The sequence below is a fragment of the Octodon degus genome, unplaced genomic scaffold (assembly GCF_000260255.1).
Source record: "Octodon degus isolate 3935 unplaced genomic scaffold, OctDeg1.0 scaffold00339, whole genome shotgun sequence".
Lineage (NCBI taxonomy): Eukaryota > Metazoa > Chordata > Mammalia > Rodentia > Octodontidae > Octodon > Octodon degus.
The window spans coordinates 209,107-233,051 of record NW_004524915.1 but is presented as its reverse complement, the minus strand read 5'-3'; the positions used below and the strand labels follow the sequence as shown (position 1 = coordinate 233,051).

The window sequence follows — 23,945 nt, the reverse complement described above, 5'->3', positions numbered from 1 at the left end:
GTATTTAGGTCACAGTGTCCCTGTTGCTCCTAAATACCGGAGAACACTGGTAGGATATAAGAACAGCGGGCCAGAGCCGGATCTAACACTAAAGTGTCACTAACAACTGTGGAATCTGGTAAAGAGGGTGCAAGAGTTCTTGGTACCTTCTTTCAACCTTTTTGTAGGACAGAAACTATTCAAAAATGCTGCTAATGTTAAAAAAAAAAAATGAGGCATAGGGACAAATAAAGATGGAATAAACTCTCTGACAACAATGGAAAAGCCAAAGGGAGTCAATGTGCCGGGCAGAGAGGAGGTACAGCTGTCCTGACAGCGAGGGACCCTGGTACATGGGCTGAGCTCGGCACAGCTGCAGCAGCGGAGGCACAGCTGACCAACAGGGAACCTGGGTTCCTGGGGGCAGGTGAGGCAGGAGAGTGAGGCAGAGCTGTGCAGGGCTCAAAAATCAAACCCTAAAACCAAACCCTATACTGAGTACAAGTAAGTGCACTGTATAACAAAAGGGAAAGAGGACAGGCAGACGAAAAGAAAAAGGGAGAGGAAGCAAGAGAAGACAAAGGGAAGGAGAAAGAGAAAAGAACAGACAGCTAGAACCAAACACACCCTTTAATGTCAAACTCACAGCAGCCAAAACTCTCCAGAACACAGTGTCACACCTGAGTTGGACATAAAATAAAAATAAAAATAAATAGAACAAGAAATTCCACCCTCCAAATTGCTGCCATAGACTTCCTACTTCACCAATGACGGAACCCAACTAGACGCCAAGTACCTCACTCCACATCGCACACCTAATCCTCACACTCAGGTGCATTTACACCGCCGACCAGTTCACAGATGGCACATTAAGACTCAAGAGTTAAAAAGCATTTGCTCAATAGTAAATAAATCACAGGGCCATGGCTCAAATCCAGCTTTTCTGAGGCCTCCTTGCCTCCCAGTCCTCTAGCATGCAGACGTTCTAGCTTTTCATGATTTCTTAGAAAGTTAAGAACTCTGCGTCTTCTATACAATTTTTAACTTGAATTATCATTTCTCCTCTCACATATTTAGAAATAGCAAATAAAAGGCACCGCAAAATAAAACACTGTTAATCAATGCTGATGAAAAAATATAAAGAGACAAAAATTTCTTCCCATAAAAATACAGCAGAAGACATTCAAAACAATTTAAATTACTGAGAAAATACTGAAAAATGTTCAATGTTGTCTTTTTTTCCCCCAGAGACAGCAGGGTCCTAATATGTTATCCAGGCTAGGTTTGCATTCCTGATCTTCCTGCCTCAGCTTCCCCAGTATTGACAAAGTTTTGGGCTGGGAATATAGCTAAGTGGTGGAGCATTTGCCTAGCATGCATGAGGCCCTGTGTTCAATCCCCAATACCACAGAAACAAAGTGCTTACAATAGTAGCCGGTACACAGTAAATACTATATAAATGTGTGTTAACTTAGCATCTTGCATTGTTGGCCATAGTTGCAGCACAAGAATACAGTGTGTACTTACAGGTGCCAGGCCCGGTGTCTGAACCCCGGCAGTGCAGACACACACGCGCGCGCGCGCGCACACACACACACACACACACACACACACAATAGATAAATGAATGAATAAATAAATAATCAATCTTACATTGTGCTTTTCAAATTGAGGTGCTGGGGCTGCAGAACTCTATGGTGTATTTTCAAACATCCATATGTTCACTAAAGACAATGGGCGGAGGATTATTTTAATACTGATTATTAAAAACTAATGCAAATCATTGTGTAATTTTGGACTGTTCACATGACTGCCTGTTAACCAAATACTCCTGGGAGATTTCAGTGCCCAAGTTTTCTTTGGAGTGGAGACTACTTAACTCAATTTGGACTGACTGCCAAAGTGCTTTGGACATAATGTTTTTGGGTCAAAGGTAGGCCCAATGGCACCAAGATGAGATTTACAGTAGCATGAATTGAAAGTGGTGGCAAAGGGAGGGCTGCCTCCAGCCCACCAGAGCAGAGGGCTGCATGCCTGAACAGCAGGGGCAGCAGTGCCCTTTGCCGCAGCAGTGGTGTCCCCAAGAACTGGATGCAGCCAAAGCCCAGTCGTACAATCAAAATAACGCTGGTGACTTAAACTTTGTTGGTTTAAAAGTTTTGTGTGTTCTTCTGTAAAATCTATTAATTACTTAGTTTTATTCCTTAAAATATAGTAGCGTACCTAATTTTAGGGTTGCACTTGTTAAAGAACCATGGTAGTAAAAAAAAAAAAGAAAGTATTTTAAAAAACTGGAACATCTTTTTCCTAAAAATACAGCTGTCTTCCTTTATCCACGGGCTATACACACCAAAAGCACCAGGGATCCCTGAGGCTGTCCTGGCATCAAATTCTGTAACTTAGTGCTGTTTTTATCTTGGTGCTTTTTATGCATTATGGCTATAACTTTTGCTACTCAAGGTGATTGCAAAACTAACACTAATTTCTTTTTTCTTCTCCATAATTTCATGAATAGATTAATTTTTATCATAGATCTTAGCAACCTCAACATATTATTTTTTCTTTCCTTATTAAATGTAAACAACTTTAACCGCCTTCTTTAAAGGACGCACTTTGTGCTTCTCTTTGGCATATGTGCATCACCAGCACGACAAACCATATGTTTAGGAATCATTGTTAAGTAAAACAGAGGTCACTAACACAATGACTGCCACACTGCAAGTCGATCCTATTGGCCTCTGTGTTGCTAACAGGGAGGCAGCATATGCAGCAAGGATACACTGCACAAAGGGATGATTCAGGCCTGGATGGAGCAGGATAGCAAGAGATTCTGTTATACTGCTCAGAATGGTGCACAATTTAAAACTTAAAAGCTGTTCATTTCTGGAATTTTCCACATAATACTTTCAGATCATGAGTAACTGAAACCACAGAAAGTAAAATTGTAGTTACTTTACTGTATTCAAATTTGAGGCATATCTTTTTAGCTTAATGTAAACATCTGGTGCACTATATTCCCAGATTACAATGAATATTCCAGATTTAATAAACATTTCAGACAATAAAGTTTAATTTTTTTGAATAAGGATCCAAATAGTTATATTCACTGGGAGAGAAAGGCAGGTCTTAATGCCACGAACAATGACAGACACTAACACTCACTAATCCCTATCTTCAAAGGCAAGGCACCAAGTGGCACATGGATCCAATTTCTAATGTGTTTTATTTTGCATCAAAGTGAAGGTCCTATTAGAATAAAATTAGAATTTAACATTTTTTAGTAAATAACCACTTCTATTTGCTCTGTAAATATTCAATCACAAATCCTCATAATTATAGTAAAAAGCTATGTCTAAAGAAAGATATAGACATTATTATCACATGTTTACATATTTTCCTATGACAACCTCTTGATAATGGAGTTCTAGACAAAAATGTACCAACAGACTTGGAGAGCAAATGTAGCCCTGAATAATTATCAAACTACCCTGTCACAGTGAAACCAGAAATGGGATTAATACAACCAGAAATATCTAATGCAGAGCTATATGAACAAGAAAGAATAAAGAAATGTAGGAAGGAACTAATGTTTCCACATTCCCACAGATGGGACAGTCCAGCACACATTTTAAATATGTCATTTCATTTTAGCTTCTCAAAAATCACAGGATGCAAGCCTCACTCTCAGTTTAGAGGAGAGCAAACAGAGCTAAGAATGGTAACAGCCCCAGTACATAGCTTGCAGGTGGCAGGAGCATGACCAGCCCCTACGCTCAGGCACCCTCCTCTCTATCACCCTCCCTTCCTGCAGGAAGGCGTGCCCTGTCCATTGAAGAGCCAGCTCACTATTAAAGACTCCACCACAAAGGACAGGAATTTAGTTCAATGCCACTGTACCTGCCTGGCAAGCACAAGTTCCTGAGTTTGATGCCTGTTACCCCCTCTCCCCCAAAAAAGACTAGCACAAAGCAAAAATTTTGGTAAAATGAAGACCAAAATTAAGGCAAAAAGAAATTTTTTCCTACTAAAAAGGATTTATATTGGTGATGTTAAACTCATTAAGACATTAACCAATGTCTTAAACTGACTTCATACTGTAAATGCTAACTGAGAAAAGTGTATCTTATTAGGACAAAATTACAAAAAATAAATAAAGGGCAGTTTTTAAAAAATAATTTTCCTAGAATTCACTTGTGAAAATCATCTTAACAATAAAATATATAATCACTTTATCAAAAACTGATGACAAGAGCATAAATAATAGGTGACAACTGGGGACAAAGGTTTTTCCTGAAAAGAACAGAAATGTTTGTGTGAGCTATGAGCTACACTTCTTTGAGCATCAAACTTGGAATAGTTGCATCATTTTCTGCATCTTAAATTTTATTCAAAAGAAGGACTACCTCCTCTAAATTGCTAGTAAAGTAGAGGAGCACAAACTGGAAGTTGGTATGACTTACTTTGGTTCTCCTATCTTGACGCCAGGATGCTGAGTGTAGGCGTGAGAATGTGTACTCGGGGCAGACTTAAATGCCATTGGACAGATAGGGCACTTGTAGAAGACTTCACAGTGAGAGCCTTGAATGTGAGACTTCAGTGCAGCCACATCAGAGTACACAACATTGCAATGTACACATCTGTTAGAAAAATAACACAGTCATTAGCACAGATCTCTACACATGCATGACTTCTCTGTGTAAGACCTGGGTAAGACGAACATACAGTATAGCCAATTTAGGTTTCTAAAAGACTTTTTCAAGGTATTTCTTTCCTATTTACAATTGGTGAAAATTATTTTTCCATGTTTATGAGGGAAGGTCATGAAGAAGAAAAACAAAACTCAAAAGGTCATTTTTTCAAGCATTTTTTTGAGCCTGTAAACTCATGGGAGCCAAATCAGTTTATGGAACAAAATAAGCCCCCAACTCCTGGCTTTGGTGAGGACTTGCATATGGGCGGGACTGTGACACAGGGCCTGAGGCTCCCACCCAACCAGTCTGCAAATGGCATTTCCAATGGAAGAAGCCCTCGGAGACAGAACCCACATCCTCTCCTGGAGAGGCAGAGACACAGAAGAGCACGAGCTCCCAAGTGGTACCCGTTGTCTCTTGGTGCATACTGTGTGGCTGAAGCATCTGGAATACTTAATACATGGTGACCATAGTGTGAAGAAGGTCAACCCCTAGGGATCTTTTCCCATCTAGAAAATAAGTGTGAATATATTTGATATACTCAAGAAAGTACATGAATTATAAGCTTCTGAAAAATTAGTATCCCAAAAAGCAATGCCTCTAGCTAATTTCCTTACTTTTCAAATTCAAATAATTTAACAATAAAGTCATTTCTCATTCTAATCTACCCCATAGAAACAGACTTTTAAGGACTCATTTCTCCTCAAACTCCTCATTTCACACATGACTCAGTGGCACTTATGTCACTTCCACTTGAGGATAGTCATCTTTGTTCTGAAAACTATGCTGTAGCGTCTCCCTACAGCTTCAGAAATCTCCCGAGATTTACTTCAATGCACCTGAGCATGGGCTCCTGGACATGTGTGTGAATTACCTGGGAAGACCGCAGAAGGGCCCTGCCTTCTAGGAAGCAGTGCCCACTGGTTTCCATGGTGGCCTAGGACATCTCCATGCTCAAAGGATCCCTTCAAAATCATGGTGATACTGTACTTGCAAAGCCACATACAAGTGGCATGTTCTGAACTCTATGAATTATATAAAAGCATGCCACATTAGGCTTTGCACACATTTTTTTTAAAAAAAAATATATAATTAATCCATTAGTATTGTGAATGTTTTAAGGCACAGTGTTCATTACCACAAACAAAAAGACACTAATACCAGGAAAACAGAAGGAAAGCGTCACTATAGCATCTACTAGAACTGTCATTTCAGATAACACAGGCACCACCCAAGACACTGAAACTCTTCTAAGTCAATTTGTCTTGAATAGGATAATGTTCCTTTATGGACCAGTCACTTCTAAAATTAGAAGAGATGAAAAGGATAGTTTTTAGTCCTTCTTAAAACTAGAAGCACATGACTCTAAGGCAAGGGGTAAAATGCAAAATGGGAGTGGAGAGGTTAATAAGAAAGGCAGGGATCCGCCATGCCACATACCATAAAGATCTTCCCACCAAGAGTACAAAGGTGATGCTCAAAAGTTAAAAGACCAGGGAAGGACAAAACAAAGAAAAGCACCAATTCCCTGAAGTCATTTGCAGAGACAAGATGGTTTCATTTACAGAAAGTACAAAGAAAGTTAAAAGTCTTTAAACTACAGGTGGCAGTTTCTGAAGCAGAAGAGAATGGTATTAATTTAGTCCAACAAAAACCACCAGGGAAGTCAAAAGAAAGCCCTCCTTTTTTAAAGTGAGGTAATGCTGGGGACTGAACTCAGGGCCTCTCTTATATGCCAAGCAAATGTTCTATCACTCAGCTACACCCTGCCCTACTTATTTTAAGACAGGGTAAAGTTATCCAGGCTGCCCTTGAACTTATTTATTCTGCCTCAGCTTCCTGTGTAGCTGTGATTATACATGTGTACCACCCAACCTGGCCTGAAAAAGTTTTCCTTAAGGTGACAAAAGAATGCAGAGTATTTTTAATGTCTTATAGGACAAAGTTATATAGCACCTATATACAGGTGATAGAAGGCTCAGGGCAACATAGATAAGCAGGGAATGCAAGAGAGGTAGGCAAAGAGAGGCAGTTTCAAGGACATATGAAGTACCTTAATGCTAAAAAAAGTTCAATGTATTGAAAAATATTTAATATACCCTTAAATTCTGTGTCCTAGCTACAATCAAGTCTCCCCCTCCACTTTTTTTTTTCTTTTTGAGAGAGTTTTGCCATGCAGTTCAGGCTGGCCTTCAAGTCACTTTGTAGCCCAGGCTGGCCTTAAACTCACAGCAATCCTCCTGTTTCAGCCTCCCAAGTCCTGGGATTTCAGGCTGTACCACCACTCCTGGCTCCTTTCTTTGTTTTACCTTTTCTTTCTTTCTTTTTTTTTAACAGCACACAATCTTATAAGATGTAGTTCCAATGTATCAGGAGGCAAGAAAATTCAGAAAACGACTTAACTTTCATCAATATTTGACTTTTACCAACTTAATTAGGAACCAAAGGACCTATTAATATTCAAGAAATGCAGCATGAGCAAGAAGAAATTAAGACACCTCCATCAGAAACAGACAAAGGTAGGTGTGGGAGTCATGTGACAGACTTCTCTGGATACGGGAAAACACAACCAAATAATTAGCTATGCAGCCAAAGGGAAAGACAAACATGACAAGGTCAACAGCCTGTCAAGCCAGTGAAATATCAGACTGGACCGCTATTTAAACAGCAGGGGGAAAATATTAAGGTTAAAAATGTTTATCTCTCTTCTCAAGGAGATATAAGCTAAGCTTCATAACAGACTTAATAGTATTAATAGGTAATAGTACTTTTACAGCGTATACAGCCTCCAGGTAGGAAGAAGGCAATTATATTTAATACAAAACTTAAAACTTTGAAATCTGTAACGTAAAGCACCAAGTTTAAGAAACTAGATAAATCAAAAAGGGAGGCACAGAGGGTCTTTTCCAAGTGAGGTGATTACTTTCAGGATGCATGCTGACTGTCTGTTTTAGGAAAGACACCAGGAATAGCTTTATGCCATAGGTGGCTTGTTTTCATTATGTTAGAATAATAAAGTAAACATTTGGGGAAAGTCTAGCATTAATGAAAAAAGCAGGTGAGGCAGAGCTGCTTTCTAATACTATACAATGGAATCTACTAATACTAGTTTCAAGAGACGTAGTAAGATGAAAAGTATCATCCTGCATGGACGTGGAAGATCTAAGGCATCTGGTTAACCTGTTTGTAACATCCAAGTGGTACTGGATGCAGTCAGCCCACCAAGTTTAAAGCAGGGCACCACAGCACAGAAAGAATGCATGGATTTCCACACAATTAGTCACAGGTAAGACAGCTACTGTACATAAAACTCTGGTTTATTGATTTGTAAACCAAAAGACTCCTAACACACTAGATCCAATCCATAAAACTTATGCACTACAGGTTTAGAGGAATAAGAAAAGGTCAGTCTCATAATTTAGTATTAGAAAAAAATGGGCAAAACTACTCAATGATACCATAATCTAAGTTTAAATGAAATAAAACCACCAAAACAATCAAATCATAACAGGATTTCATTTTTATAAAATATAACCTGGCCATAATTTTAAAAAATAGTGCACATTTAACAATCTAATATTAAAGTTACTTGTTAATCAAACAATATTATGATAAACAATACAGTAATACCTCTATTAATAAAGACGCTGTGCTATACATGACATGTTCTCTTGGAGGAGTTTCATGGGATCAAAACACACATGGCCCAGGAATGCACTTCAGAGGGTCATAAAGTGGTGAATGAAGTCCAGTATATTGTCACTCAATACTCAATTAACATTAAATTTGCCAGATACTGTAAAATACACATCTGGGAATTTTTGAGAGCAGTCAAAAGGGCCACAGTTAAGCTGTGCAGAACAGACAGAGAAACCTGAGCTCAGAGAAAGCAGGAGCAGGAAGGGCAGGCATGATTATTTGGAGTGGAAGATTCTTCCACAATAAGTAACGTAAGATTGAAAGGTATATATCAGATCCTTTGGTATAAAGTAACTATCTCCCACTTGTTTTCATTAGCAGAAGTATTAAAAGATGCAGAAATACATGGTATTCTTTCAGGAGTTAACACAGGCAGTGCTTTTTACAACAAAAGTATGCTAAACAACAAAGGTTTACTAAAGTTTGATGTAAGGGTTCATGCCTATAATCCCAGCACTCTGGGAGGATGAGGCAAAAAGAACACAAGTTTGAGCCCAGTTTAAGGAACTTGGCAAGACCCTGTCTCCAAACAATAAAAAGATGTGGGATGTAGCTCAGTGCCTAGGCCTGAGTTCAATTGCGAGTACAGTGCTCCCCCTCAAGTGTACTAAAAATGATGCAGACAAAAAGGGCTGTGACAGTCGATCAAGGCCAGACTTCCACCCAAGCACACCATTACCTAACAGGACTGGCTCACCCATCCTCAGCTTTGTATGGACGGCAGGGCCAGCATGGCCTCAAAAGGACCCAAACAGGCTGGCTGGAGCGCACAGGAGGCACGCGTCCAGAGGAACTGTTAATTGAGGTATTACTGCATGAGCCTATGTGCACAGATCACTCCAACCACAGAGTAGTTATTAGTGAACAATATACTGACCGAAAACCAACTCTCCTCGTGTAGTGCAGACAGTTCTTGGTGACGTGGGTCTGGAAGTGCACCGACCTGCAGATGGCCCCGCACTCGGGACAGGTGTAGGGAGATTTGTGCTGATGGATTCTCTGGTGTGATGCATAACTGCACTGGTTAGGAAGCAGCATCTGGCAGACAGTGCAAGTCTTCTAAATAAACCAAAGGGGGAAACAGTGTTGGTCCTGCTAAGTATTTTCTAAAATGCAAAGAACCTTCATTAAACCTCACAGTAATTATATCTCTCTCATTTCAAACACTATTATAATTGATTTTATGCCCAACGAAAGAGCAAACCTGAAAAGTATATGTTCAATGAAAAATTCTTTACCCTGTAAAAAATAAAAACTCTCTGTGTTGGGTTGTCAGGCTTATCCCAAAGTACAAGCTAAAGAGAATGCCAGCCTTAAATAGTTACTTTTGCGTTTTGTTTAATGCAAGGAAGAGACATTCTTGCAAATTGTGGTAGCAGCTTTAATGTACTGTATTAACAAGTTTTCAGCTCTATGTATCTAGTGGGTAGTCGCAGTTCCCATGATTCATAGAAGTTCTTGTTTCTCCCTAGTCATTTCAGTCATCTGAATTCTTAAACACAGGATGGGAAAGGCATGGCCACAGCAATTACTTTCCCTTTCTACACTTAAATCTGACCTTTAAGTGGACAAACTGGCTATAACATAATTTATAATTAAGACCAATGAACTCCAGCTCTGATATATAAATGTAGGCGTTAAGGTGAAATTCTATAGAGCTTAAGATCTCACTACATTTAAAATAAAGACTGAAATCATCGTTAGAAAAGGCTCTATGGCATTAACTATCCAGGAAAAAAAAAAAACCTTTAAGTATACTATTTTTAATCCCTTTACATGTTAGCACCATACACAGTATAATTTAAAAACAAAAAAAAGCCAATATAAACTGGGACCTTATTACTTCCACTCTAAAAATAACCCTAAAACAACATGAAATAAAATGTGCTTGAATACTTTGATATTTATGCAAAAACATGTATCTACTACCTCTAAAATATATGATTTGTATTTCTATTAAAGACAAAGAAAGCTTAATACAAATTAGTGCTAAGATTTTAAACATTTTCATATTGACAACAGAGTTACAAATTTTAAAAGCTTCTACCTTTTGAGTAAGCCCAAAATATAAAGTTTAAATTGCAGAGTGACTTAGACCAAGAAAAACAGGAAACTCACTTGAAAATTCTTTCTTGGTTTTCTCCTGAAAGGACTAAAATACAAATTTTATTCCATAAAATGTTTATTATAATCACAAAACCATAACATACAGGCAGCCTTGATGAGGTTAGCATTATTTAAAAATGGCGTTCCTTTTCTAATAACACATATTTCAAAGGTCAAAACAAGCCACAACAAGAAAACAATCAATAGATTCATCACCACAAGGTCCTGTTAACATCTACATTATCACCAGCAATCATTTTGTTTCTTTGGACTAAAATAGTCTTCTATCTACTGTCACACAGTTCTTAATCCCAGGCCATGAATTAGTGATGACTGGACTTCACAGGCATTTTGGAATGTCTTGCACTTACTTGGGAATAAAAGTCATAATGCTGCTACTAAAAGAAGTAAAAAAAAAAAAAAAAAAAAAAAATCATGGTATATCTACACATATATCCATACATACATATCATGCATTTATATACACACACATATTATATGCATATGTATATATAAAAATGTATAGATCCATTTCACCAATGAGCCACATGATAAATTAGGTACTTTAAATACATAAATAACTTTGAGTACATCATCTCGTTTATTTCTCATAGTAATCTGTAAAGTAGACAATACCTCTATTTACAGATGCAGAAATGAGGCTTAGTAAAGAAATTTGCCCAAAACCCCACCCGCTACAACGTGCAAAAATCAGGACTGGATCAGGTTCTAGTCTAATCAGGCCTAACTTAATTCTAAGGTTTCTGATGGAGGAATGACGGACGGAATGGATGGAGGTTATAAGGAATGAACAAAAGGAAAAGTACATAGGATTGACAACTAAGCGAATAAACTTGAATGCCAAACACACCCATGGCATGGTTAAGATTAGAAAGAAATCTGTCCCCCCACCACTGCAGCTTCTTTGTTATCTAAAGTATTGCACTCTACAATACTAGTTTTTTGACAGTACAAAATAAAAAGAAAATCTAAGAGTATAAAGTGTTGCCTAAAATCTGTAGAAAAACTTTTTCATGTTACCTTTTGCAATATAGTAACAAATGGTTCACCTTCACAATACACATGCAATGCACGGTGAGTTACTTAAACCCATCATCAAGTCTCCCCGCCCCAGACCACAAGAATCAGTGTGTATCCTTTCCACTGACCAAGGTTCTTCCCCACATTACATACCCAGAAGCATGAGGACAAAAGGACAGCCAGTAAGGACCACAGCCTCAAATCAGTTCATATTCTGCAACTGCCGACATGGGGGAATGTGTCATCCGAGAGTCACGCTGAGCACAGGGGCCTTACCTTGTTTACATAGACACATGCATATTTTTAGACATACGCTGCATCCACTCCCACGTCTGTTTACCAGCTTCCACACCTTGCCTCCATTCCACTTGGAGAACAGTGTTTTCCTTTGTTTATAGACTCCTGAACGTTTACACAGCACTAGCAGTTTTACACCCTTGACAGGATTTACTTCGCTTTACTCTGAACCTAACTGAACCTATTTTATAGGACACATGTCATTCCTGGGCCCTGAGAGAGTCATATGTTTTCACACCACAAGTGTACATTCCACTAGTTTTTTCTTTGATACTCTAAATTCAGAACAAAGGTGCACATTTTTCTAGATTTAGGGGATGCACTTGGGGGAAGCCTGCAAAGATTTTTTTATGGTTTAAAAGAGTCTGATTTTCCCTTCCTCCTTTCTTTTTAATCAAAGAATTGAAATACATCTAAAAATCCTTCACTCTCCACTTCACATGCTGAGGCTACTGACTAGACAAGGAAGCAGCTTAATTTGCTGGCACCTGCATTTTTAGATGACGCATGATGCAGTGTACTCAAATGCTCTTATGTCTCTTGATATTTTACTTATGTCATCAGAAAAGAGATTCATGTTTTAGATACTCTGGTAATACTTGATTTCTACTCTGGCACAGCCTCACCTGCTCAGGGAACTGTTACTTTTTAAGACAGTCACTACTTTCTAGTCGAGTCAGGAGGTACTAAAAAGCTACAGGAAAATAAAGCTGCAAAGTTATCATACCCCCCACTTTACAATTACCCTTCTTGAGCCCTTTCAGCCCCATCCTGGCACAGAAAGCATTGCTGATACATGACGTACAGATGCAGGCAGGCTGCAGGGGAGGGCAAGGGGGCCAAGTCAGCCCTAAGAACGAGTCAGAGAACGTGGAGCTCAGCATCCTCTTTCCATCTTGAGGAAATATCAGCGTAACGAAGAAAATAGTCTACATGTTTCAATTCGTATTTTAGAAAGACAAACAGCCTGAGAAAGGGACAAGAGAAGGGTGAAAAATGTGAATAAACATGGCATATTTCATGCTTAAATTCAAACAGACCAAAAGCTGCAACAACATGAAATAGTAAATTCAAAACACTGTCAGTTTAGTAATCTGCCAGATGCTAAGTAAACTACAGTTGCCATATTAACAGAAGTTCCATAGTCTAACTACAGTATAATTACCAAAAAACAGTAATAATAAAACATACCAGCTTATTTTCTGGCTTCCACATTCATCCAATTCCACAGTAAGAACACAAAGAAAACTCTTCATTTCAGATCTTACTGAAATGGGAACAAAGCAAGCATTTTGGGAGAACCGACTACAAATACCCTTTGTGGAAGAGCTTTGCCCTCAAATCACTCTACTACATCTAAAATCTCTAGGAAGAGTTGGCAGTTCAATGATAAAGTTGACTGAAAGCTGCATGGACGCCATATACACCCTATGTAGATTATCATCCCTGCAGAGCACAGGTATATTTGAGAGTTAGTAACGCAAAAATGTGAACTGGAACAAGACTACTATGAACAAAATAAAATCAGAAAGCAAGACCAAAAATCAAGTCATGAATCTTAGGTGGTGAAGGGGAGGCTGGGAGGGCCTCCTGGGTTTCCAGGAGAAGCTTTAGCAAAGTGTATTAGGAACCGTACTGCCCACAAGAACTTAACATTCTTAATGTTAATGATGCCCAGACAGCTCCTGAAACTAAAGCGAACAGCGAGTGACCCTGTTAAATGAGGGCACCTGCAGTCATTTACTCCACCTTTATCTCAATTTCTAAAGCCAACTTGGATATAACATAAAGGGTCCTTTCTTATGCATGACACACTGAGCTATGATGGCCTAAGCTTCTGTGTCCTGGGGCATTAGCACAAGGCAGCGAAAGGTAAAAGAAAGCCAGCAGCAAATAAACTTTGCCTTAAAAATACTGTTTTAAAGAAAGAATGCCCTGAGTCCTGGTTATCCTGCTAACTAGGCATTTGTTTCTCCAACTGCAAAATGAAAGTAGCCCAAAGGGAGTGAATACAGTCTCTTGATTCTATGCCTGGCATAAATTCTATAGAAAGAAAACAGATTTTAACAATTAAGAGGCTACAGCAGGCACTTCCAGTCTCAACTCAGCTATAATCATGGTTTTACTAAGACGTGAAGCAATGATGTAAATATGGTTAACTATCAATTGCTAAAACCACAGTCATGAGCTCTTGAACACTTCATGGAGACAGCCTCCCACCCCACCCCTTTCCCAAGGTACCCCAAGGCAGGCATGAGGTACCAGGCGGGTCAGAACAGAAGCTACCAACTGAGGTACATTTACTGGTGTGAAAAGGTCAAGTGGACACAACCCATTTTCATTGCATTCCTTGTTTTCCATACAGCCAGGGAGAGACCTCACCCTCTCTCTCCCAGCTGCCCCACTACCCACCCCCCTCTTCAACAGAAATAATTTCTTTCCATAGAAACCAGAAGAAAGCAAGGCATTCTCACCTCAGCAGGTTGTGAGAAACGTCAAGATTGGATTCAAGCTTGGACAAAAGAGAAAACAAAGAAAGCTTAAACCAAGCCCTGTATCCAACCCAGCTCTTCTGGGGCCTGCTCTGGGGTGTAGCCTGAGCACACAGCTGGCGGAAAGGGCTCTGAGATGAGATGATTGTTACTTTTGTACAGACCATCACAGACAGCAGAGGAGGCAAGCAACTGGTAAGGCAGAACACAGCAGCCGCCAACAGTGCCCCCTTTTGTGCCATGACAAACTGAAGGCTGAACACCCATGTACAGAACCTGCGAGGAAGAAGGGGTGCACACAGCCTCCATTGGGGGTTGTGAGACCAGAGCGTTCCAGACCACACAGGGTATAAAAGATAAGAAAAGGAGAGTGAGGATGAAGAGAGGGAAGAGATGAGTTTGGGTTAAGCCAAGAAACGGTGTTCTGAGAAGACTGAGGATCCGCTGGGCTCACCAGATGAGGTAGGAAGAAAGGTAAGCCTCCATTCTAACTCAGGGTGAGGCTGGGGAAAGCTAGGGCAAATGTGGGCGAGCCCATCCCCAGGTAAGTGACTGGGACTATCAATGGCTATCATAAGGCGGAAAGGAAAGGGTGCTAATCCATGGAACGTGGCAGTCAACAGAAAAAAGAGGCTCCACACAGTCCTGGTCTGCAAGTGACACTGGCTGGGGGTGGCCAGGGGGCTTCCCCTCCCCTTCAGACAACTTGGAGCCTCCTGCATGCTAAGCCAGCCCTCTATCCTTGTGCTACAACCCAGCTCGTTTTAGGGTCATACTAAGTTGGCCTGACTGTTCTTCACCTTGTAATTCTCCTGAGTCAGCTTCTAGAGTAGCTAGAATTACAAATGTGCACCACCATGCCCAGCAAAGAAACCATTTCTATAGGTACATTTTTCCCAAGTTGAATTCAAGTTCAAATTATAAACTGGCCAACAGTCTAACTAGCATGCTGGAAACATGGAATGAAGATCATGTTCCTTTCTCTCCTTTCTTCATTTTTTTGGGGGGAGAGGGGAGTAACTGGGGATTGAACTCAGGATCTTCACACTGAGCCACACATCCCCAACCCTTTTCTGAATCAGGGTCTGGCTACATCGCCCATGCTGGGCTCCTTGGGATCCTTTACCTCAGCCTTCCAAGTGCTAGGATTACAGATGTGTGCCAGCATGCCCTTCTGCCCTACCAAAGCCCTACAGTTATTCAATGCCACACTTAGTAAGGACCACCCTAGCTCCAGAACATTATGAGGTTACAGCCTCAGGGCCATATGTATCCTGCTGACCTCCTGGGATGCAGGAGAGACCCAGGTGGGCCTCATAGTAGATATTAAAGAGGATGACATGATAGAACTGGACTCCCTGATTCCAAATGAGAACCATCTGGTTGAGTATGAAAACAAGAAATTGTGCAGGGAGCTTTCAGGACCATGACTACAGTAAGAAAAGAGAAATTAATGCTAGAAAGACCCACAGGGCATTTTTATGTCTCTAACCCTGTAGGATATGGCTACAGTCAGCTGAAGCGCTCTGTCTCTGTCTCTCTCTCTCTTTGTCTCTCTGTCTGTCTGTCTGTCTGTCTGTCTGTCTGTCTGTCTCTCTCTCTCTCTCTTGCTCTATCTGTCCTTGTAGGTGCTGAGCATAAGAATTGAGTAGACACAACAAGGAAGGACAGAGACTAGGAGCAATGTGTTCTGCCTCACATACATTTAGCCCTATAGTTAATGTACATACTGCCAAGGCTCATTCCTTAGGATCCAGGTAATATGGGAGACTTGTATGTTTTACTTGTCAAGCAAAATAGAAAAGTAACAGCAAAGCCATGTCACACTCAAAAGAAGATATTTATCTCCTGTACCAGGGAAAGAGCACCCCTATTTGCATCCCTCAGTAGTTTGGTGTTGAGTCTAAAAGGTAAATAGAGAATAAAAACTGGAGAGACACTAGGAAATTGGGAAATTTCTACCTATACCCTTCCATGTTCCTGGAGAAAGAAGACAAACACATCTGAGGGCAGTTGCAAACTCAGGAGTGCCTACTAATAACGTGGTGCACAAGCCCTATGGGTCAGGCCAGAGTCCATCACCTACATTACCACGAGACACAGAAATAGGAATGTAGAACGCACTGTACCAAAAAATGGTGTTAGGGTTTTCTTTTTACTGTATTCTTTTAAAGGAAAAGAAACACTACCTTTTGAGGAAGTGATGACAAGATATAGGGGTGTGCAGATAAGACAAAGTCCAAGCGGTAACACCAGGATCTTTCCCCCAGAACCACAGCAATCACTGCTGCCCTACACTACACAGCTGCTTTTGGGATTTTAGTGTTCTACTATAGAGCTGCCAACATACTAAACATCAAACCTGCAAGAATGCTGTCTAAAGTTGTCACTGCTTCCGCCCCACTAAACCAAAAATCCAAAGAAAACTGAGGCGCTCTTGATCTTCTGTTCCCCAAACAAACTTTTACAAACTTAAATCAGTAGAAGCCCTTCAACCACTATGAAGACAACAATATGCAATGTATTAATTATTGAAACTGTCCTACTAATCGGTTTTAAAACTCATTGCTATGTTTCTCAATAAAATTAATAATAAAAATCACACAAAAAATAGTAGCCCTTCAAAAACTAATCAAGATATACCAGACTTCTAAACCATAGCTCAATTCTCCTAATGATAAAATAATTGACAAAAAGCAGAAAAAATTATTTCACACATTTGATGATTTGGACAACATAGTATGGTCTCTGGAGCCTGAAATTATTTCATTTGGCATTCCCAATTATCCCAAATATTAGGTACATTTCCTGAACACATTTATCTACTAGCCAAAAATTGCCTCATGGAGAGAAGTAAACAACAGGAACAAAAGGCCAGTGCATGCTGAGAAATAACGCTTCACTGACACCAACCAGCCTTTACCTCACTGCAAACACATGTAAAGTATGCGGTTTAACTGGACGGGGGTCTGCCATGTGTGGCTTAAACTCACTGTAGCGAAGAGCATTACTGAGTACACTTCTGAACCACTGTCTTAAGTAGACATGCCATAAAAATGGCTACCTATCAGGTGTGTTTATGTCATTTTGGTATTATAAGTAACAACAGGAAACAACTTGTAAGATTCCAACATTGTCACTAATAACTAAGAACTGTTTGAAGCCCAAAATGAATATTTAATACAGCTGAACGATATAATTAGCTAAATCTCAGACTTCTAACGTAAATTCCAATGAATGAACAATTATCTAAATCTGAAGTGCCATAATTCAACCACTTTAGGTACTTTATAGCTGGCTAAAATAATCATCTTCATGTTTCAACACTGCTTCTATTCTATGAAGAGGATCCTTTCTCCTGTGTTCACTTACACAACATTCACGCACCTACTCCTCCGCTTAACTCCTGTCACCCCTAAATTCAAGGTATCTTAGTGAGCACTCATGGCCATACCCATCACTGAAACATCAAAATTTAAATGATACTCTACTTGTCCACTTGTGTCTGCAGCCTGCTGGAAATGTGTAGCCAGTGACGTCTCATCCTGGAAGACTTCGTTACACTCCAAACATTTGAGGCTGTGTCTACAGAGTTTGGAGGGGTCTTCGTCGAGGGGCATGGCAGGAGTGATGGGTGTGCTTGAAGGAGCTGATATGACCGTCCCAGTCACGCCAGACTGGATTTTTGTTACAGTGTGTGCGCCAGCTCCCACGGAGCTCTGCAGAGTGAGAGACGCAGTGGAAGTATTGCTAGACGGAGAAACTATCATCTGATCTGCTGGGACTGGCTTTAAAATTAAGTGGGAGCACTGCATTACCACTCCTTTCTCCTTATGCCCACGAGCATGGGAGAGTAGGCTGCATTTGTTATAAAAAACAAGGTTCTTTGTACAGTGGTTGCATGTCACTTCAATGCGCACACTACGCCTGTCGTAGTGCTGGGTCAGGCTCTTTTCCAGTGCGAAGGAGTCCCCACACTCCAAGCACTTATACCCCCGCGTTGGTATCGTGATGCCTGCACTGGCAGGAGGACTGAGGTTGGGGATGTAAACTGGGACTGGATTGACACTGCTCAGCACCTTGTTGAAAGCTTCCACCACAGAACTCTGCAAGGATGACACCACCTGGACACGAGACACCTTTTTGGGTGGTTGTGAAGCCGCTGCATTGATTATTGCCTGCTTTATTTGTTGCTGAGGTTTAGTTAGCACTTGGCGGAGTTCAGAGGTGGCCTGGGCACCCTGAGGCAGAAGGTTAAGGTTGGCAAGGTGCACGGTCTTTGGCACAAGTTTGGCATTGGCCAGGCTAGATGCTGGCACCACGACGGTTTGCTGCTGAATGGCATTGGCGGCTTTAATGATGGCACTGCTGGCACTCTGAACAGAGGCAGCAGATATGACTGTGGCTTTTACTGTCGTGTTGTTTGCAAGCTTCAAATTGATGACCTGGGACCCTGCCGTCTTGACAGCAGACACAGGCAGGAAGGCAGTGGCCACAGGCTTGATGGTGACCTGTTTGGGGGTCAGCTCTGCAGGAGAAACTGCATTGGTAACCACAGCTGACTGCAGAGGTGCCCTGGGGGGAGAGGACAGGACAGCTGCTGAGGCTGGAGATGACAGAAGGGATGTGACAGAGGCCATCACAGATGCTGTCTGCTCAGAAGGCTTCTTCCCAGAGTCAAGATCCACTTCTGGCAACACCCGCGTCACTGTCCTCTTGATCTCCCCAGAGGACGTCTTAATGGTTTTGATGCGGACTTTGGGGATTGCTGGCGTGGATCCTGCGGGAGAGGATGGGGAGCCTTTGCTGCTGTTCTCACTTGAGACGCTCCTGGGGCTATCTGGTGGCTTTAAGGAAGCTTTCTTGGTGCCATCGATGAGACTCTGGGACTCGGGAGACTTGTCAGTTGCTCTTGGACTGTCATTTACTTCTTTTGGTAACGGAGAGGATTCCCTGGAATTGGCCACAGGTTCTTTGCAGGAGTCTGAAGCCGCCTTCTTAGCACTCAGTGCTGCGATGGCAGCTATGCAAGAGGAGAGCTTAGAGGCCGACTTGGTCTTGGATGCTACGATGCCAGCAAGGTTGGTGTCATTCTTCTCGGAGTTCAGTTTCCCGTCAAGGACCCTGTTTTCAAGCACCTTTTCAGAGTTTTCCTTCAACTTATCTTCTGATTTTCTGACTTTAAAAGGTTCATAAACATTCAGATTTATGGAATTTGCTTCTGTTTCTCTCTTAACTTTGTTTTTATCTGCATTACCTGATGTAGAGATTCCAGTTTTGCCTGCATTCTCCCCCGCAAGTGTCTTTAGTTTATCGTAGTCCTGCTGGGGAGCCGACCCTGGCAACACATTTGCTCTGAAACTTGAACGCACATCCTCCTTATCGGGAGGGTCATCCACCTCTATTTTCTCATCATCATCAAACTCTTCAGCACTAGAGATAGGGCTGAACTGGCTGAATGTTGAGTCTTTGAGAGTCATCTCGGAGGGAGGCCCATCTCCTTTCAAGGACTTTGCTCCATCTTTACTGTAACCATCCAAAGAGGACGCTGTGAGAAACCCATTATGCAAGCCATTGCCGGTGGGATTGTGGCCATCTTTCTCCCCGCCCTCAGAAGAATCGATGTTCCGAACATTCTTAACAATCACGCTGACACCAACATCGGAAGATGATGGTGTGTGAGAGTCATCATCTACATGAGCGTTCTGCTTAATGTGGCTTTCATGGTCATCATGTCCAGACTCAATAGCTGCTTTGGGATCGACCATATCTGGGATGTCGAATGCTGCCAGGAGGTCATCAAAGTCTGGGGTCTTCATATCCCCCATGGTCATGAATTTGATCAGATGTTCTGTTAAAGGAACAGAAAAGCATTCCATTAGCAATTTTAATGTATGTGTTGTACTTCATTAGCAAGTGATATTCATAATGATAACAGTAAATGTTAACTGTAGAGTTTATACTAATACCACAACAATTATCACTGAAGAGCAGGTTAGAGCCAGGCATGGTGGCACACACCTGTAATCCCAGCACTCAGGAACATTCCACATGTCCTCCAACAGAGTGCACTTGTCTCTCCTCACCTATAAACCTAAAAGCTGACTTTGTACAAGCAACGTTTCATTCACCTTTCTAGTATAAATGCCAACTACTCAACAATATCAGGAGCCACCTGAGGGACCACTGGCTGGATGGACACCAGAAGAACAGCCACAGCTCTGGCTCAGTCTCTCACTAGCTCTGACAAGGCCCTCAGGAAGTAACACAATCTCGTTGGACTGGGTCTTCCCTTCTGCCATGAAACCAAGCAGCCATGAAGAGAACAAAACATGGACCAAAGCAAAGGAAAACAGGAAGAAGAAATAAGACTGGAAAATGGAAAAGGAAAAAGAGAAACAGAGGGAGGGAGGAAGAGGGAGGGAAGAGAAAAGTATAAAGGATGGGAGAGAAAGAAGAACCATACAAATAGCTACCAAAGTCAAAAGGGAGGAAGGGTAAAGCTGATTTTGCCAGCTTTCATTGGAAGAATGCACCTAAGTGATACAAATACTCCAGGATGCTCTGCTCTTCAGTATCAACTACGGTTACTCCTCCATTAAATCTGCTTTAGTAGCCCCTGAAAAGTTGTCTCCCATATTTCACCTAAGTACTTAATGAGTTTACTTCCTTGTATAATCTGCAATAGATCATGCATTCCTGGTGAAAGTAATAATCCTGGGGTCAAGACAGACTTTCTACACAGACAAAAATATGCAGCCCTGTGAAACTGATACATCCTACAAGTGCATACCTGCTAAGACCCTCAGCATATTTACTCATTCCAGAGATATGTCCAAACACTTCAAAGACTGGCTGGGAAAACCTGCTGCAGATGAAATAAACACCTGAAGTATAAATCACCTTCCATTTGCACAAGTGTTCATTATGTAGAGCTGAAGAAGTCTGGCAGTTTTCTCCTGGTGGTTTGTTCAACTCAGAAAAACACTGTGGTCACTATTCTCTGCCTAAAGGACCACACATGAAATAGCACACTCACAGCATCAAACTCTCAACAACACGACATGCACACAGGAAACAAAACATTAACACTCTTAAGGAGAAACTGACATGAAAATAGCTATGAAAAGTCATACCTTAGAGGAAAGTCTATGATTATGAGTTTCCTTTTAAAGTGAATTTGAACATTTAAACTGAAAAATGTGGGGGATGAAAAATTGAGCTGTCAGATGCTATTCAGGTAAGAATCCACCCACCAAAGAATGATCCCTGAATGTCACTTCTTTTAGGTACCACGCTGCTGTTATAAATTGAATACCCACAATAAAGCTATATTACTGAAGCACCCTTATGGTCTATCTTCCATTCTGTTCTGTTTTGCTTTGTGTTTTTGTGAGACAGGGTCTTGCGTATAGCCCAGGCTGGCCTCGGAATTTGCAGCAATGCTCTTGCCTCAGCCTCGGGAACGCCAGGATTACAGAGTGTGCCACCACATCCAGCTCATGGTCTGCCTTTACCAGACATGTGACTGTGAGTAAGCTGTAGCATGGTGGTGAGTTTGAGACCATCCTGAACTACAAAGGGAGCTTAAGGCCAGCCTGAACTACATAGTGAGACCCTGTCTCCAAAAGATTTAGAAAAAAAACTTGAGGATTTTATAGCTATATGAATGCAACTAGAGGCTATAATCAGAAGTGAAATAAATCATGTATAAACATCACACTATCTCCCTAGTGTAAGAACCTGAAAGAGTAAATAATAAAATCTGAAAGGTACAACAGATATAACGGAAAGAAACTGAACATAATGATAAACAAATGGGATAAGGGAAGGGAGAAAAGATAGGAAGGAGAAAAAAAATCACATACGTATACACACAGAACAGCTAAGATGATTCCACTACTAATTTTTATAGATTTTTTGAAGGTAACAGTTAATGCTTGAAACTTTTACTTTGATCAATGTTATGTGCTTGTATCTGTAATCCGAGTGAGCAACAATGACAGTGAAGACAGAAATCTGCAGTACAACCACTGCTAGATACCTACCTACCATCTTGGGGTTTTTTTGTTCTTTTTTTTCTAATTCTGTATCATTTCTAATGTCTTATCTATTATTTTTCTATTCTCTTTAATTTTTTTTAAAGATAACTTTTTAAGGAGCTGGGGAGATAAGCTCAGTTGAATAAGCACATGCCTGGCAAGCGGAAGGGCCTGATTTCAATCCCCAGCTCTGAAAAAAAAAAAAAAAAAAAAAAAGATAACTTTTTAAAAAGAAAAAAACTTAAAACGTAGGCTCAGGGGCTGGCAAGATAGTTCAGCAGTCTAAAGCACCTGCTTAGGCAAGCGTAGACAGGCACAGGGGTGTGTGGTTCAATCCCCAGTATGCCAGCCCCACTCTCAGGGCAGGGCTAAACAGGCCAAAAACAAATTAATTAATTAAAAAAAAAAAAGTAGGATCAGGAACCACTCCTTGTCCCCACTTCTACAAGTTGAAAGGGCCTGAAAGATGGATCTTGAGCTCTACTACTCATCTGAAGTTCCAAAGACCTTCACTCCAGACATACCCAGTAGTTAAAGTAGGCCCTATCTAAATCCTCAAGCCTTTCTCTGTAGCTATGTAGAATTCATATCATGTGGTAAACAACATATAGTTTTACAGAAGGCACTCAGGTAGTTAAGGCAATCAGACAGACAGCAACATAATTCAAATACCAGGAGCTGGGCTCAAGACACAAGACCAGAAGAAATGAGGAAAGGTCACCGTGTGAAATGAAGTTCACATCAGCAGTAAATGAGTATTTGTAAGATTAAAACACAACCCTTGGGGCCGGGAAGATGGCTCAGTGGAGTAAGCGCTTCCCTGGCAAGTGCAATGACCTGAGTTCAATCCCGGTTCCACCAAAAAAAAAAAAAAAAAAAAACACAACACTTACAACCTTCTCCTGCTATATCTACCAGGACCTGCCTGATTCAGACATGCTCACAGCGGCAGCATGATGTCATTCAGTCAAGACCAGCTTGAGGCCCCCATACTTCCTGTGCCCTTGCCTGTCTGTCCAGCTCAAGCAGTTACATCAAGGGCCACAGAGCCCCCTCTCAGCATGCAAGCACCCCAGGAGCACAGAAGGCGCTCCCAACACCAGAGCAAATCTTTCTCCACAGGGACAGAGCTGCACCCTATTCCTTACCCTCTCTGTACCTAAGGTTTGTCTTATGTGGGGAGGAGGGTGAAACAGAGGGACACTCTGGGGCTATGGAGGGAAATGACCCATGGTTTAAAAACCATGAGCCAGCAGTCCTAACTCCTTGACGAAAGCCTGCCTACGTGTGGTAGAGGTGTGCGGGTACTTTCGAAGGCCAGGGCAGTGCCCTCTGAAATCCGACACTGCTATGGCCACCAGTGGACTTGTCTCCTGGGTTGTAGAATTAATGCAATAAATATCACTCTGTAACTGCATACTCTTTTTTGGTTTCTAGAAATGTTTTTATACCCACAATCGCACTATGTCCTATTACCCATTCCTTTCCCATACCCTGGAAGGCAAAAGCCAATGTTTCCCTTGGAGGAAAAAAAAAAAAAAGAGTTCCCAGGGCTGGTGAGATGGCTCAGGGGCTGGCAAGATAGTTCAGCAGTCTAA

The 23,945-nt window shown here is 41.2% G+C and overlaps 1 protein-coding gene across 8 annotated transcripts in view; it reads right to left on the bottom strand.

The window, feature by feature from the left end:
• Window positions 1-23,945, bottom strand: part of Znf532 (zinc finger protein 532) — a 123,379-nt gene that overhangs the window by 46,527 nt on the left and 52,907 nt on the right. For 6 of the 8 annotated variants that reach the window (XM_004647904.2, XM_023708194.1, XM_023708196.1 and 3 more), the window contains 3 exons: window positions 17,797-20,156; window positions 9,247-9,428; window positions 4,440-4,616 (listed from right to left, as the gene is read on the bottom strand). In XM_004647904.2, the coding sequence (XP_004647961.1) occupies window positions 4,440-4,616; window positions 9,247-9,428; window positions 17,797-20,139 (2,702 nt within the window). In that variant the 5' untranslated portion in view covers window positions 20,140-20,156. The remainder of the gene's footprint in view (window positions 1-4,439; window positions 4,617-9,246; window positions 9,429-17,796; window positions 20,157-23,945) is intronic. The other 2 variants (XM_023708197.1, XM_023708198.1) reach the window with 1 other exon arrangement.